The sequence below is a fragment of the Malaya genurostris genome, chromosome 2 (genome assembly GCF_030247185.1).
Source record: "Malaya genurostris strain Urasoe2022 chromosome 2, Malgen_1.1, whole genome shotgun sequence".
NCBI lineage: Eukaryota > Metazoa > Arthropoda > Insecta > Diptera > Culicidae > Malaya > Malaya genurostris.
Window position 1 is genome coordinate 85,496,922 of NC_080571.1, and position 16,177 is coordinate 85,513,098.

At 37.5% G+C, this 16,177-nt stretch overlaps 2 protein-coding genes across 7 annotated transcripts in view; both read left to right on the forward strand.

Moving 5' to 3' along the window:
- The window catches only part of LOC131426895 (WSCD family member AAEL009094), a 116,625-nt gene extending 110,679 nt beyond the window's left edge, over positions 1 to 5,946 (forward strand). For all 6 annotated transcript variants that reach the window (XM_058589649.1, XM_058589650.1, XM_058589652.1 and 3 more), the window contains exons 5-7: positions 4,719 to 4,890; positions 4,957 to 5,126; positions 5,182 to 5,946. In XM_058589649.1, the coding sequence (XP_058445632.1) occupies positions 4,719 to 4,890; positions 4,957 to 5,126; positions 5,182 to 5,337 (498 nt within the window). In that variant the 3' untranslated portion in view covers positions 5,338 to 5,946. The remainder of the gene's footprint in view (positions 1 to 4,718; positions 4,891 to 4,956; positions 5,127 to 5,181) is intronic.
- A 7,524-nt stretch (positions 5,947 to 13,470) lies between these two features.
- Positions 13,471 to 16,177, forward strand: part of LOC131433026 (ceramide synthase 5) — a 55,518-nt gene continuing 52,811 nt past the window's right edge. Inside the window, exon 1 of the mRNA XM_058599754.1 lies at positions 13,471 to 14,389. Within this exon, the coding sequence (XP_058455737.1) occupies positions 14,205 to 14,389 (185 nt within the window). The 5' untranslated portion in view covers positions 13,471 to 14,204. The remainder of the gene's footprint in view (positions 14,390 to 16,177) is intronic.

Genomic DNA, 16,177 nt, shown 5'->3' on the forward strand with positions numbered 1-16,177 from the left:
TGACAAGATATATCATTACCTCTTTATTCTGTGTGTATTTCATATGAATGTCACATCCTTTTCCACATAGATTTCAATTGAAACACAGTTGACCGAATTAAGTGTTCTGCACATACATTTGAACTGTACTCATATCCACTAGAAAATCAAGTGTTTAACACGTAGTTCGATTCAATAGCAAAATACATCACATCCAAATGAAAAACACATCAAAGCTAAGTGATAAATAATCTAATCTCTCTTCTTAGTGATTTTGCACATGAAATCTTTAAACAAATCGCTTTGGTTATGTCTTGAAATGAAAAAGCATATTAAATTTATTTCAATTGCCAATAGAGCAACATCTCTTTTTTCTGTAGGAACTTCCCCAACTTCTGAGCTGTCCGATGTACCGTTGGATACGCTCCACACCACGGAGTTTATGTCTAACTTAATGACATTTCCGTCATCAAATCCGGCCAAATAACTCCTTATAAATTTGATTGATTAGCCGTAAAACAACTGAACTAGGGTTTACACGATGACGACACAAATGAACTGCCGAAGAATCAAGTTAATTTTTGACAGCTGCAAATTAAAAATTGAAAAATGACGACTTTTTCGTTAAAATCGTGTTTCACAGTGAAAAGAACTAAAAAGATTGCCCTGTATGCGTTTCCAGCATCAAGGAGCGATATTTCTATGAATCTGTTAGTTAGAGGCGACTTACAAGTTATAAATTCATACGATCAACCTCTGATGAACTTTTGAACTTCAAACAAACCACCGGCGGCTGTCAAAAAAAGCACATTCTGTTCATTTTGTGAGGTTATGCCATGTTCGTGTGAAACCTAATTAAACCCTAATTAAGTTTTTTACCGTCACTGCTAACCTCAGTTACTGTTTGTAAACAGACTTTTTATTGTTTGTCTGTTGACAAACATATGAGACATCAGTTCGCTTTCACATCTCATCCAAGTCAGTCGATAAAACAAAACCGCTTACGTTCGGGACAGAAGAAACCAAGTACAGTATTGTGTAGTGAACAATAGAACGACCTCGAAATGAGTGAACCAAACGAACAAAAGTTACCGCTGACACGAAAGAATACAATTGTTGGTGACTTCAGGCAGTGCAAAATTCGACCTTCGGTACGAGAACTTGAAGGTTTGCTTAAGGAGCAAATGCATCTTGCCATTAAACGTGTGCATTTACTTCAATGCAATAAGACAAATAATGTTGTTTACATCCAGTTTTATAAAGAGTTGAATGCAATACAATTCGCAAAAGACAATAACAATGTGCACTATGTGGAGCACGAGAACATTAAGTACAACATTCCAGTATATATGGAAGATAGTGCTATAGAAGTGCGTGTGCATGATCTTCCATCAAGCGTCACCGAATCATATATTCGCAAAACTATGTCCCAATACGGAGAGATTCTCTCTATCGAAAAAGAAAAGTGGAAGATTTTTTTCCCCGGTATTCTAAATGGCGTACGTTTATTACGCATACACTTGAAGTAGGCTATACCTTCTTATGTGATTTTCGGTCAAGATACAAGAATTCCGTGCAAATCACTTGTTATCTATGACAATCAGATGGCCACATGTCAATATTGCCAAAAAGCTGTTCAGTACGGTAAGCCATGTGATAAACTGGACAAGGAGACAACTACACCAAAGGAAAACGGTGCTTCCTTCACACCAACCCCAAGCAACCCCAATATACCTGTGACAGCCACCAACAGCAATGAAGCATCCCGTTCAACGAACCCATCATCATCCCCTATAGAACAAAGTACACCAGCTGCAGTTAACAACTTACCCTCCAACCAACCAGCAAATGTAACCAATGTACAACAAGGTGCATCTACAGCAACTAGCAACGAAAAGAAGACGGAAATCGACAAATACCTTCGATGCGGCAATGGATGACGAGACGAACCACGAACGAAGTGCCCCTCAATCCTCGCAGTAGAGAAATGGAAGCTCTCTCCCCCTAGAAAAAAGGTGACAACGAGATCCAACCAAAAAAAAAATATTTTAAAAAATCGGCCACGTAAAGCTTGTACGCACATAGGCCTGAATAAAAATATCTTTTAAATAAAAAAAACATATGAGACCGTTCACGGTCCATATCGCCTAAATAGAGTTTCAAAACATTTGTTAGCGATTCGATACGGTTTGTTCCAGAGATTTATTAAATAAAAGTGACTAGTTGTGAAGTGTAAAGATGACTGTTTGCGATGTGTTCCTCGATTTTGTTTGAGCTTGTTTGTAAACAGTGCCGCTGAACTGTCAACGATGAATTCTTGTTCATTTGAGACTTCACGATAAAATATCCAATTAGGTTTTTCACCGTCGCTGCTAACCTCAATCGGATGAACACATTTTGACAGTTCAGCGGCCCTTTTTTGAACAGATTTTTTGTTGTTTGTCTTTTGACAAACGGACGAGAACTTTCACGGTTCATATCACCTAAATAGAGTTTCAAAACATTTGTTTACGATTCGATACGGTTCGTTTCAGAGATTTATTAAATAAAAGTGGCTAGTTGTAAAGTGTAAAGATGCTTATTTGAGATGTGTTTCACGATTTTGTTTAAGTTTGTTTGTAAACAGTACCGCTGAACTGTCAGGGATGAATTCTTGTGCATTTATGACTTCACGATAAAAAATCTAATAACCACGTATTAGAATGAACACATAAACAAACCACTTTGTTCATTCTGTAAGGTTATGTCATGTTCGTGCAAAATCTAACTGCATTACTGTATTAAAGATTGTCACTGCCATCTCAGGTCTCTTCCTGTGCGCCATTGAGGTTTTCATCGTATAAGAGACCGAGGCTAAGCCGGACATTTTAAGTAAATTTAAAAAAAGTATCCATTACAACTAAGTTTTTACCCAAGTTATACAGGGTCCGCCATCTAACTTTTTTTTTGAACTAGCGGTTATTTCGACATTGGTAACCTTAATGTCACTTCTGATTTGACAGAAACTTATTCTTATCCTTCCGCTGAACGAAAATGGTTGTGTATACGCTTGAGGAACGCGTGAAAATAGTGCAGTTGTACTTTGAAAATCAGCTTGAAGACGCCGATTTTTGCCAAAATTAACATCTTCTCGGATGAGGTACATTTTCATCTCGGCGGGTATGTTAATAAGCAAAATTGTCGCATCTGGGGACGGAAATCATGGAGAAGCCGATGCATCCTCAGAGAGTGACTGTTTGGTGCGGATTTTGGTCTGGCGGCTTGATTGGGCCATTTTTCTTCGAAAATGAGGCAGGAGCCGTCGCCACAGTCAATGGCGAGCGCTACCGCGCCATGATTAACGATTGGTTCTTCCCGTTGCTTGAAGAGGAAGACCGTGCCACACAGCCAACGCTACGATCGATCTTCTGCGCACCGCCTTCGAAGATCGAATTATCAGTCGAAATTCGGATGTCGTTTGGTCGCCTCGGAGCTGTGATTTGACGCCGTTAGACTATTATCTTTGGGGGGCTGTCAAAGATAAGTGTTATGTGGACAAGCCAGAGACAATTCAAGCCTTGAAGGATAACATTCGTGCAGCCATAGCTGAAATAAAGCTGCATACAATCGAAAATGTACTAAAAAACTGGACCGACCGTATGACGTACTGCAAGGCCAGCCAAGGCAGCCATTTGAATGAAATTATATTCCACAATTAACCGGAAGGATTGTACTTTAATATGAAAAAATATATTTTGAAATCGGATGAACCGTTTGTGTTTTATTGCATGTTCAAAAAAAAAGTTACATGGCGGACCCTGTATATATCGTTGTGTAGCTTCAGCCTTCAGCTACAATGCCCAGTTCGCGGTTTGGAGAAATATGCATTAACTACCGTAAAAAGTCGCGAAGAAGTGACTAACCCAAAATGCAAAATTTCAGAGACTGCGGGGTTAAAAAGGACATCCTATGGGGCGAAACCGGACACTTCATGAAAATTGAAAAAAAAACACTAATTAGATTTTTATTCAATTCGTCTCTACAGCTCTAAATGTAGCTGCAACATTCAGCTCTAAATGTAGCTGCAACATTCAGCTTCCAATCCCAATTTCAGACTTAGTAAAACATGCATTAGTTTTTGTACCAAATCGCAATGAAGTGACCAACCCAAAATCCTATAATTAGGAATCGGAAACCGAAGAGCGTAGGGTATGGCGCCAAATCTTAAGATAACTTAATGAGCGTAAAAGAAATTAAATGACGCCGTGTTCAAATGTATTGTCTGTCGGTTTCAACCTTGCGTGAGACATAATTCTGCTTGCTGGAAACTAGGTATTGTCTAGAAACGCCCTTCGGTACCAAATAATTGATATTGAAACTGACTCCATTAAGAACTTTTGTTTGTCGAAAATTATGTGTTTGGTTGAACCCCACAATTTTTGTCCAATTCAACTCGAACAGACAATTTATTTACAATTTTATTTTCCATGTAATCAAAAGCACCCAATAGCCACTGGATTCAGCACGAAATTAACATTTGGAAGCAATAACCAGACCATCATTACAATCCACAGAAATCAAATATATCCAAAAATCAGCAATTTTCAAAACAGAAAAAATCAGTAAAAAATATAGTAGATGTATTTTTCGTCGAAGCCAATCCAAACGAAAAAAAAAATTTTAATGAAGCCGATTTTTCTAATTAAATGTAATGTTAGTTAACATAACTTAATTTCCACAATCATTTTTTTGTTTCACAGGTGCTCGTAATCAAAACGCACGAGTGGGGCCCGAATGCTTGGGCACCCTACGGTAAAGCCATTCTTCTCATTCGAGATCCGAAGAAAGCGATCCTAGCTGAATTCAATCGTCAAAGTGGTGGCCACGTAGGATTTGCTTCACCCGATCGCTACCGACGGACAAAAGGACGTTGTAAGTGTTCAATATGGATCAATTTGAATACCGTTACTGAACTGAAGTGTCATATCTATTATTTAGATTGGACTCAATTCGTCAAGAACAAGCTGTGGGCCTGGGAACAAACGAATCTATCCTGGGCGAAGAACTTTACCGGTGAAGTAAAGCTAGTATTCTACGATGAATTGGTAGAAAATGTTGAAGGGACACTCCGCAGTATTCTTCGGTTTCTCAAATTTCCAGTCAACGAGGTAAGATCTTCAGAAGATTTTTTTAGAGGCGTTTCGATATAACCTCCAATTGCAGGAGTTGTTGTCTTGTGCATTGATGCGTAAGGAAGGAATTTACCGACGAAAAAAACGTATCCTGCAATTCGATCCATACAGTCCGGCAATGCACGTCGCCATAGACGAGAAACGTATCGAGGTCTATGCAGCGCTGGGACGTTCCGAGCCTAACTGAAACCAATCTAGTCGCACAGTAAATAGTGTTAAAAATGCAGGTAACCAATCTAGTCAAAAAATTCGGCCAATGTTTAGGCATCAAACCGTCTACCATTGAAACAAAACTCTTGATTACCTTTTTGTCTCATAATTTTGTTTATTGAATATTGTTTTACATACTTCTAGACCAAATATTAGGTTTAAACTAATTGTAAACACTTATTGAACTCGTCTTAAACTATGACTAAAGTCCAACTGAAGTACTCGCGTAGTTATGATAACTATAAATGAACGGCAGTCATGTTTAGGTGTTAAATCACAAATCCAACTCGCATATGAAGCTCACTAAGCGATCGATTCGATTCTAGTCAACAGCAGAGAAAATAGAGAACATTGCCAGAGACATTATAGCAGCAACTACCAAACAATATCGTAGTACATGTAGGTACACAGTTTATGAAACTTGTAAGACTTTTAGAGAATATGTGAAAAGTTACTTAACTCATGTAGGTTTTTTGCTAAATACTGTACACGAGCAAACTAAAACAGTACCAGTGTTTATGAAATGTTTACATAACCAAAGATGTTTGCGCGAAGAAATAAACACGATTACAGTAGCAATTTGAAATGGTTTTGTTGAATTCATTTGATTTATACTAATCCGAAATTTTCTTTGCATAACCCTTTTACAATTCGCATGTAAATGGGATGGTGTCTAGGTACCTGTTGCTACACAAAATAGCAGCAAAATTTCGACGAAGATAAAACTTTTCTTAACCCGCACAATCCCTTCTTAACATTCCTAGCCCGCTAATACCGTGCAATCCTTCCAATTGGTGGTTTGGTGCAATTGGTTTGATTTTATCTGAAAATGCCGGTATTAAATACGATTCGCATGATTAATCATGTGGCCATGTCATGGTCATGTCATGTGTTATTCACGTACCGGACGTCAAAATGTTCCGTGACGTTGTGTGTCTCCATAAGAATTGCTTTACAATCACCCTTATTCTGAATAACGACGTATTGATTTTCGAATCTGGTTCGATCGAATCCTAGCTACCTTTGATTTTGCTAGCGTTATTAAGAATACAAATGAAATACGATCGTAAAATTGATACGACGTTATTCAGAATAAGGACGAATAATTGTGGCTCCGTAACCGTTTCAATCCGGTGATAGTCGGCAATTGTCACGCGCGAATCGCTCTTACATATTGTTTTGTTTTCATCACGAAATATATCGTTCTTTTTCACCGGGAATAGCAACTTCAATAGCGGCCCTCACACGAGTCATTAAAAATGTCATTACTAAAAAAAAATATCATTTTAATGAACGTGTAATGGTGCACTAATGACGAGATTTCTAACAAATCGATAGTCCCACGACAAAAGGGCCTAACTGCAAATGAGAGCCTCTCTTTGTTTACTTTCTCTTTTGATTATTACGGAACCATTATTTCAAATTCTCTAAAGTTTCCAATATAAATCGAAAGATTGTAGTTTTACCTTTAAAGTTTTGCGAAGAGTAAAGCGTCAAATATAAAATCAGTTCGGTAAAACGTCAAAGAAAAAGTAAACAAAGAGAAACTGTCATTTGCAGTTAGGCCCTTTTGTCGTGGGACGGTCGAAATTTGAAATACATCATTACTTAGTCATCATTTAAAATGACATTTTTAATGCTCGTGTAAGGGCCGCTAATAAGAACAAAGCTAGTTGATTCATGTGAAATCTGGCAACACATTTCATCCTTCCGAAAATAGCACGTTGGCAAAGACATCATATTAACAAGATATCCAGCTCTCACATTTCCCGAACAAATAGTTGGCAACATCCTTTTTTGCAAGCATGGCGCCCTCAGACGAGTCCGCATCGAATCTCGTACATAGAAGTAGGGGAGAGATATGTCAAATTCGTGCGCGCCAAAATAGCAGCACTGCGCCCAATACAATTGTTCAATGTGATGCTGTGCGATGGCGTTGCTGGGCTGAAGATTGATTTCGCTCCAAGCTGACAGGGTCTGACGTTGGTCAATAAGTCCCCGGTCTGCCAGACAAAGGGTGTCACTAATCAAAAATCCCTCTAAAGACATCCATCAGTTGACATCTGTCAAAATTCCGTATTATGCAAGTAAAAAAATGACTTGGTTAGCATTACCCGGTATCTACTCCAAGCAAATCAACCGCTATTGACTGATATGCTGAATCTAGGTGGGAAAGGGGAGGAGAATAAGTAAGTAAATGGATCAGCCGCTCCGGGCACAATGGTTTTGTTGGGGCAATAAACCTTTTTTTTTTTGCTCGCCAAATCAATCCTTTCACAAATCTGCCACTGTATCACGCTCTGGTCGTCCGAATAAGGGGGTGTTGTTCCAAAAATCGCCTCAAAATTCATTCCATCGTTATGGAAAATTGAAAAGTTGTAGGATAGTAATCAAGAGTAAGTGTATTCACAATGTTGCATGAGTACTTGAGTGTGAAATGTCTTTTTGCAATGTAAGCGTTGCATTTACTCACATCTGATCAAATGCGACGTGTCACGAATTCGAATTGCCACCACATCCACTATATTTATCAGATTTAGTACCTAGCAACTATTTTTTTCTCAAATTTAAAAAGGAAACTTGCTAGAATTTGCGAATGGTGAGATCTGAAGCGTTTTTGTAGGCTAAAGAGATGTTGTGGTATAGAAGTGGTGTTGAAACATCTTTGGAATAATTGTTTTGTTCTTCAAGGAGAATACATTGATAGATAAATTCGAAATTTCTAAACATATGTAGCTGTCTTTATGAGGCCGAAGATATATTGACCGACGAGAAGTTGTTTTCAGCACTAGAAAGAAAAGAGAGATTTTTGTATACATTTAAGCTTTCTGCGAGCACCGAATCATCCGAAATTTCTCTTCAAAGTGGATGTTAGAATATGATTAATTGGCCGCGTGTAATGTATCGAGTCGCAAGTGATAAAAATAAACAGTTCGAGTTTATTTTTCCTGCGAAAAAATGCTTCAAAACCCTACAATTTTGCTTAGACATTTTCATTTCACAAAAATCTCAATCTTATTAATACAAAAAATAACTAGTAACGGAGGTATTTTATTAATACTTTAATATATTTCGGACTGGCGCTCATAGTTTTGGTTGTAATCGAAGTGAAATACATATTCATATCATAATATGTTGAGTAACGGAAAAATCTTAAAATTTCTGAGACACGATGTACTTCATTTTTATTATATCTAGAAATATGTACGGTCGGACCAAAATATATTAGAGAAAGAAACTGAGAAAATGTTGGATCTCGTTAGGCGTTTGTTGAACGTCATAATGAACGAAATACTCATTCAGTTTGTGGGAACAGTTTGTTGTTGTTTCCTTTCCTACAAAAATAGTGTGAAAATTTCACCGGGTGCAACTTTTTTAGGGGGCGCAAACCAATCCTTGGGGGGCCTTTTTTGCTCGGCCGTCATCTTTCCGGAGATGGAGTTCAGCTTTGTTTTTCTTTTTGCTCACTAAACCAACGATGGAGGCGGCAAATCTCTTATTTTGCCCCGGGCGCCGAATTTTCTCGGTACGCCACTGTGTGCTGAACTAATCAGCAGGGATGCCAGGTCATTTTTTCAAAAATCTGTGATCAAGCCATGATGCCCGTTGCCCCTACCATAATAGCAGATCCAAATCAATTTTGTGAGCAAAAAAAAAAGGTCTCACTACCAACACGCTCTGTACTTTTTGGTGCTAAACTGTGATCGATTTCCAAAATCTGTGAAAATCTGTGATTTTTCCCAGAATCTGTGATCATTTTCAGAAATCTGTGAAAATCTGTGTCATTTTCAAAATCTGTGAAACACAGATTAATCTGTAAACCTGGCATCCCTGCTAATCAGTGATAAACAACTATCTCGAAAACAACAAATGCGAATGCCGAAGTTTCGGAACATCCCACTTAGAAAAAAGTTGAACGGTGGTCCTTCATTGGTCCAATGAAAGTTCAATCAATCGTTCAACGGGAGGCCAACACGGGACCTTCGTTTGCCGATTTTGATACAGACCGTTGAACCGAATGCCATTTTTTTCGTTCAACAAACCCGGCAGACAGAGGTCCATTGTTGAGCCATTTTTAACATGAAGAGTTGGAGCCCCGTTGGACTAGTTTTACTGCAGAATTTCTGAAGTTTTTTCCACTTATTTGTTTAAACTAACAATACATACCTGCACAATACTTCTACTTCACGTAGAATAACAAGAAATTTTCTTTCTATTTAAAGGTAAGACTTAATTTTCACACTATTTATGCAAGAGAAAAAACAACAACAAACTGTTCCAGAAAATTAAACGAATATTTCGTGCAATATGTCGTTCAACAAGCGCTCAAAAACCAACAAAATTGAACGGCCTGCTGAGAGGGATGTATTTAGGTTTCTATGCCCGGTGAAAAACGAACGGCGGCCCTAGTGAGAAATGGGTGCAAATACGTTTCCTGATGAAAACCTAGGACAGGACCAGACAACTGGCTTCTTTGTCCAGAAAAATATTTCTCTTCTTATTCCGGTTGCTCCCTGCTGTAAATAATAAATGCCTCGCGATCACTGTTGCCAGTAGAGATAATTATTAATTCTGAAAACTTTCTCCACTGATAACATGAAATTATTTATCATTTGAAAACACTTAGACAAATGTTATATCGGTCAAAAATATAGCTCGGGATTCATTTTGATCAGATGTTTGTTTTGAAGAAAACGTTTAGTTGAAACAGCTAAATAATTTTTTTCTAAAACACTCAATTTTGGGTAATTAATTTTTGCAGCTTTATAAACTAAAGGATTCAACATATTCTATTTGAGAAAAATAATAGCATACAGAAGTATCCAAAGATTCGGTGCTATTCTCAACCAACATAATCAATATTCTCGTCCATATCGCACTTCGTGATTTCAGGCTTTCTCCTTGTATCATCCAGTGATTGTTAAATGTACTCGTATACTTTCCGCATTGACAGGATTTAAAAACAAATTGAACCTAAATCCTATTGAAATTAATAATTTTGAAAAGATGATTCGAAAAATAAAATATCCAATATCAAGCTACATTGTTACCGACGATACTGACAACACTTTTTCTACCATCCTGCAGTAATCTTGATTTCAACAACTTGTACTTGCTTATGTCAATTTCAACCAATCACGAGCTGGTCCGAAATTGGTCCTAAAAGTGGATTAACAATTGTCAGGTCCTGTCCTAGATGAAAACAAAACAATATGTAAAAGCGATTCACACGTAGCATCATTCGACTATCACCGGCATGGAACGGTTACGGAACATAAACATTAATTTAAGCAATTCATATGAAGAAATACTACGTCAAATACACGGAACATTTTAACGTCGGGTACGTGAGCAATATTCGGCTAAAAATATTAATAAATTAATCTTGATGTCGACAGTATTCGGTAACTGTCATTAACATTTCACATTTTCGCTGTCATTAACATTTCACATTTTAGCACTACGCAATTATTTTCTGAGGAAGGTTCTACGATCCTTGCAGTAAGTATAATAACTACAAATTATTGTTGGTTAATAATAGAATGCACCTTCCAGATTTGGGTTGGCGATTCAATGCATACGGCGCTGGTCTTACAAGCCAGTTGTCATATGTTCGAGCCCTGATCTGGAAGGATTCATAGTGTCAGTAGGATCGTAGTACTAGCCATGCAATGATTATGTACGCTAAGAATCGGCTGCGAAGTCTGTTGAAACAGGAAGGTCAAATTCCAAAAAACGGAATGTAATGCCGACTTTACTTTACCTTCCAGATTCTGCTTTCTATGTCGGGAAGTCATTATAGGATATGCAGATGAACTTCAACGACATGTAAGCCAACATATTAATATTGTACATATTCTGTGTGTTGTGGAAATTATTTTGCGTTCACACCATTTTTATGTGCATGGTTATGAAAATGAATTTCTGTTCGATCATAAAATTCTCAACCCAGAATAGAGAATTCTAAAGTCTAAGAATTTTAGAATAAATTTTTTAATATAAATACAATCAAAACCTGTTTATATTTCGTTGTAATTAATATAAATATAATTGTAGCTTCGAGTTCTGTGAACAACCGTTAGTTTGCCTTTCCTCTGATTAAGGAATAAAAATCTGTTTTTTATAGTTTGATTATATTTTTACGAAATATTTCACTTATTTTGGTAGTAAGAGTCAACCCACTACAAAATTAAATTGTTTCTGTCGATTTTATAGATGATAATCCTAAAACGCGTTTTTCTCGTTAGACGTTCGACAAACATGTTCATGTTCATGCAATGATTTTTATCGTGCCTGTTTGTTTTCATATATTTAGTAAAACACATTGAAAAAGAAAAGATTTCTAGCAGTGTTCGTTTAAAAGAATAACCAACCATTCATTGACTTATCAAAAATTGAGGGTATACAATAATGCTTAAGTAGGAATTAAAATCATAGTCAAAAAAGGCATCGATGTTTTTCTCTATTTGCTGTCAAAGTAAGTTTTGCTCTCCTTTGAAAAACAGTTGATACACAGATAACAGATATACAGGCTCGATCTAAATTTTTCAAAATCCTGTGTAAATTTTAAATTTGCTATACGTTGGAAACACTACTGCCACCTATTCGACTGTTCGCCGCGATCTTTTAAAACGTTCCACTACGTTACGGAACAATAACAAAATCCTCCTGCCTGTTATATAAATATTCCAACTACAACAATTTTGACACTTATCACACGATTTCTCTAAGTTTTAAGGTCAAATTTATTTCTATGTAGCATAAATCACACGACAATTCGATCGGAATAAAACAAAAAGAAACTAACCGTTTTAACCAATAACTAAACAAACAACTAGCGTGAATGTTGCACCAAAAAATTGTGGCTCATGTGAAAGCGGCACCCAAATCGTGGTGGCACCCAAGGATGGCTTTTATCGTATCAAAGAACGCTCACTGGCAACTCTTCACACGATTGAATAAGTGCCATCAAAGAGAGACGGATATCATGGCAACAACAAAAACCCGGCATGGCTAACTTAACATAGAATCGACACCAGTGCGAAAGCGAATTTCTCTCGATGACATTTCTGAGAATCAAAGGTTAGCACGCTGCTGTGGCGACCCTCTCTGAAGCAACAAACGGTTGCTTATTCTCGTTTCGCGATCTAATTCTATACAGGCAGTTGATAATTGCGATAGAATCATTTTACTATTGCCGTTTATTCTAACTATGTGCATATAACCTTTGTATAAGTTGTCTCTATGAAAATGTATGTGAATGCTTCACACAAGGGTTTTGAAATGTAGCAACCTAGTATGAGAATCATCAAGTTGAATCATCGATTCGATTTTCTGCGATAATTGTCAACTTGCGATTCAGACTGTAATTTTTTTTAAGGGCGTGAAATACTCAGAGTATGAAGTGGAGCGAAGAAATGTAGCAAAATTCTCTCACGGTTCATGCATTGAGAGACTCGAGGTCTTGTAGCATCTTCTACCGGATTGAAAATGTTGTATACAATATAGATAGCAATACAGCACCTTCTGTCAAATTTTCGGCAATCACCAACACTGGTGGCACCATAAATCAAATAAACATGGATTTCTTATTGTACGGAGACACTAACAGCGCTTCTAGTGATAAACGGTTGTACTTTTTTCCATTAGTTACTGTGATTGTGTTAAATGCGGAGGCAACTTTGTGCATGCATTTTAGGACCATTTACACCAGACGGCGCTTTTGGTGTCACGGGTTTCTCAACTACATTACTATTACACTGGGAAATCTAGGTTTATTTTATTCATGGTGTCACCTTGTGTCGATCGTGGTGACATCTGCAAGTGTTCACCACGCTGATTGAGCAAATTTCACACACAGTTCATATGTGAGCCTGTACATCTGTTCTCTGTGGTTGATAACATTATAATTTTTATTATTGGGCAAAACCTGCATATCATTGATTGAGAGTGTACAACTGTGAACAGACTCCAATGCTTGAGACATTCAAAACGTCAAAATAATCTTGCGTCAAATTTCCGCATGAGAGAAAGCGAGATAACAATACTACTGATATGACACAACTACCACCATATTAACGGTTTTCATTCATTTGGGCTGGTGTTCCGTTGCACAAAACTGTCATCGCGCACCGCTAGTGCTCGCATGAGTTGATGTTCTTCGATTAGTCATAGGATTTATTTGCTCGCTCGGATAGTTAATAGTCACTAGAATTTGAATTAATTTGTCACTTGTTTACCTTCCAGTTGATCCACTGGATCCCTTCTGGTCGGTTAGAATCGGTATATGCAGAACTCGGAAGCTTATCTGCGAGAAACAAATATGTTTTGTTAGTTGACCAGTGTGTGTATTTTGCTTGGCCTAAATAAAAGTGACCACGCGATTCGCCTTCAGAGAAAACAGTGAAAAGCGGCCATCGAGTTTGGAATGCAAAAATATCGATTTAAGTGAAAAGTATCGACGGATCACATTGTAGCAACCCGCAGTAATTCTCAGAGTATTTGGGAACGCAAAGAAAACCAGAAATCGTAGTAGGCCTTGCACTTGATAGCGCGTATCGTGAAGTTTTTTACTTTTCCGACATGAATTCCATTCGTGGGTGTAATCGTGAATGAATGCAAGAATCGTTTCTCTCCATTTGCTCCGGCGAAGGGGAAAGTGCCACAGTGAAGTGCAGGCTCATTCGATTAGCGTACTGCTGATATTATTTTGCCCGCGTTGATGTGTTGGAAGTCATCCGAGGATATCGGTGCTGTAGTAGTGCTCTAACATTATAGTAGAGAACAACATTTTACTAGATAATCCCGATTGTGCCTCGGAAATACGTCCTTGACTGAAGTGTGATGGAGCTGCTTCATACGATCTCGAGTACATTCTGGTCTACCAAGGTTTGGTTGCCTCCAAACGTTACCTGGGACGACATCCGACCAGGAGTTCGACCGGATGTTAATCATGCCGACTACCGGCATCTGGTGTATCCTATCCCGCTTGCAGCAGTCATCCTAGTGATACGATTTTTCGTCGAACGGTAAGTTGAACAAACTTTCGCCGAAAAGTGCCACATTCTACAATTATGGGCTAGCTAGCTCAGTTTAGTGTTTTCAGTGCATCATAACCTCAACAGAACAGCAATAAAAAAGTGGTTCCTTCCCTTCAATCGATTCGTTTACCTCGTTTGAGCTGCTCACTGCACAGTGGAGTTTGGTGTAGCAGCTCATGACCAAAACAATTATATGCATTGTTGTGTTTCAATGGTCCGTAGTGATACTCTAATTGATCGGAGGATTTCATGTTGAAGAAAAAGGCAAATCAATATCAAATCGCTCATTGAGAGCCTTCCAACACTAGATCGTATACCAATGTTTATCAACAATTTATCACTAATGTCGTTTTCGCTTGATGCCAAACCTAACCCAGTTTCCACTCTAACTGCTGTCAAACCGTTTGTTTGAAGCCAGTTTCGAACCTAGTTTCAACGTTGTTGAACTGAAAATCGAGTCAGTTTCGAACCTGGTTTTTATATCAGGTTTGCTCAAACCCCCGTTGCTAAGTGCGAAATCAACACCGTTTGGCGAAAACTGTTTGTTTGATGAAACTACCCTGGGTCAGTTTCGGGTTTCTCAAGCGAAAACGACATAAACGAAAACAAACTATGTGAACATGGATTTCACAAGCGGTTTCCACGTTTATCACTTAACTCTTTGCATAAAATGATACCCGAAACTTTCGACTTTCAAACAGAGTAGTGAATTCAAAAAAAATCTTTTTATTCACATCACAATAATCGAAAGAGAGAGTGATTAAAGAGAAGTTGTCACTTGCTCATACGCCCTAATGAAAAATTAACCGAGATATTAATCTGTTAACCTGAAATCTGTATGAAATGTTCAAAACGACGAATGTAACAATGAGAGATTCTCTATGTTTACTTTCTCTTTCGATTATTACGGTACTCTTAGCAATCCTTAACTAGAATTATTTACCGATAATAATAACTATAGTTATCATCTTTGAATCACTGAAAAAATTACCGAAAAAAGCAGGAATATTCCGCAATAATCGAAAAAGAAAGTAAACAAAGAGAATCTCTCATTCGTCGTTTGAACATTTTATACAGAAATCTTAGCATAGAATCGTTCTGGACGCCAGCGCTGCCAACTATGTCTATTTATCGGTATTTAAACCAATTTTTGTACTCGATACAGGAATACAGATATGCTCTCTTAATATATAGATAATTCAATTTTCATACAGATAAATACCGATTTTCAGTTTTGGTATATAGTTCCATCAGATGGAGCGACAGTTTTTTACTCGTAAAAATCTGTTCTCCCTATATACAATTTTCAAGACAGATATTGTACAGATTGATTTTTCCGTCAAATACAGATTTTTGAAAAAAATAATTGGCAGCTCTGCTGGACGCTGAACCCAGAATTGCCACATTTAAATCTGTATTTGAAAATGAAAATAAATCGATGGTCAACGAAATGATATAGTCTTTAGAACCCAAGTTTAAAGACTCCAAAACTTTTCTTCGTTTGCATATTATTTTGTAGATGAAAACAGGTTGGAAGTGATGTTTGCGTTTGTGCGTCCCGAAATGATGATTTGATAAAAAACAAACAAAATCTCATCTGAAAATGAAAACTTATTCTGTTTATTTTCACTTTCGTTTATTGGATATAATGTAATGGGCAATCTTTCTTTTTTACCATCTTACATTATGACCTAGGCCATCATCTTTCCATCTTATCAGAAGAAATTATTTGATAAGCATATGTTTGTCTAATTGCAAGAAAAACTAAACATAGAA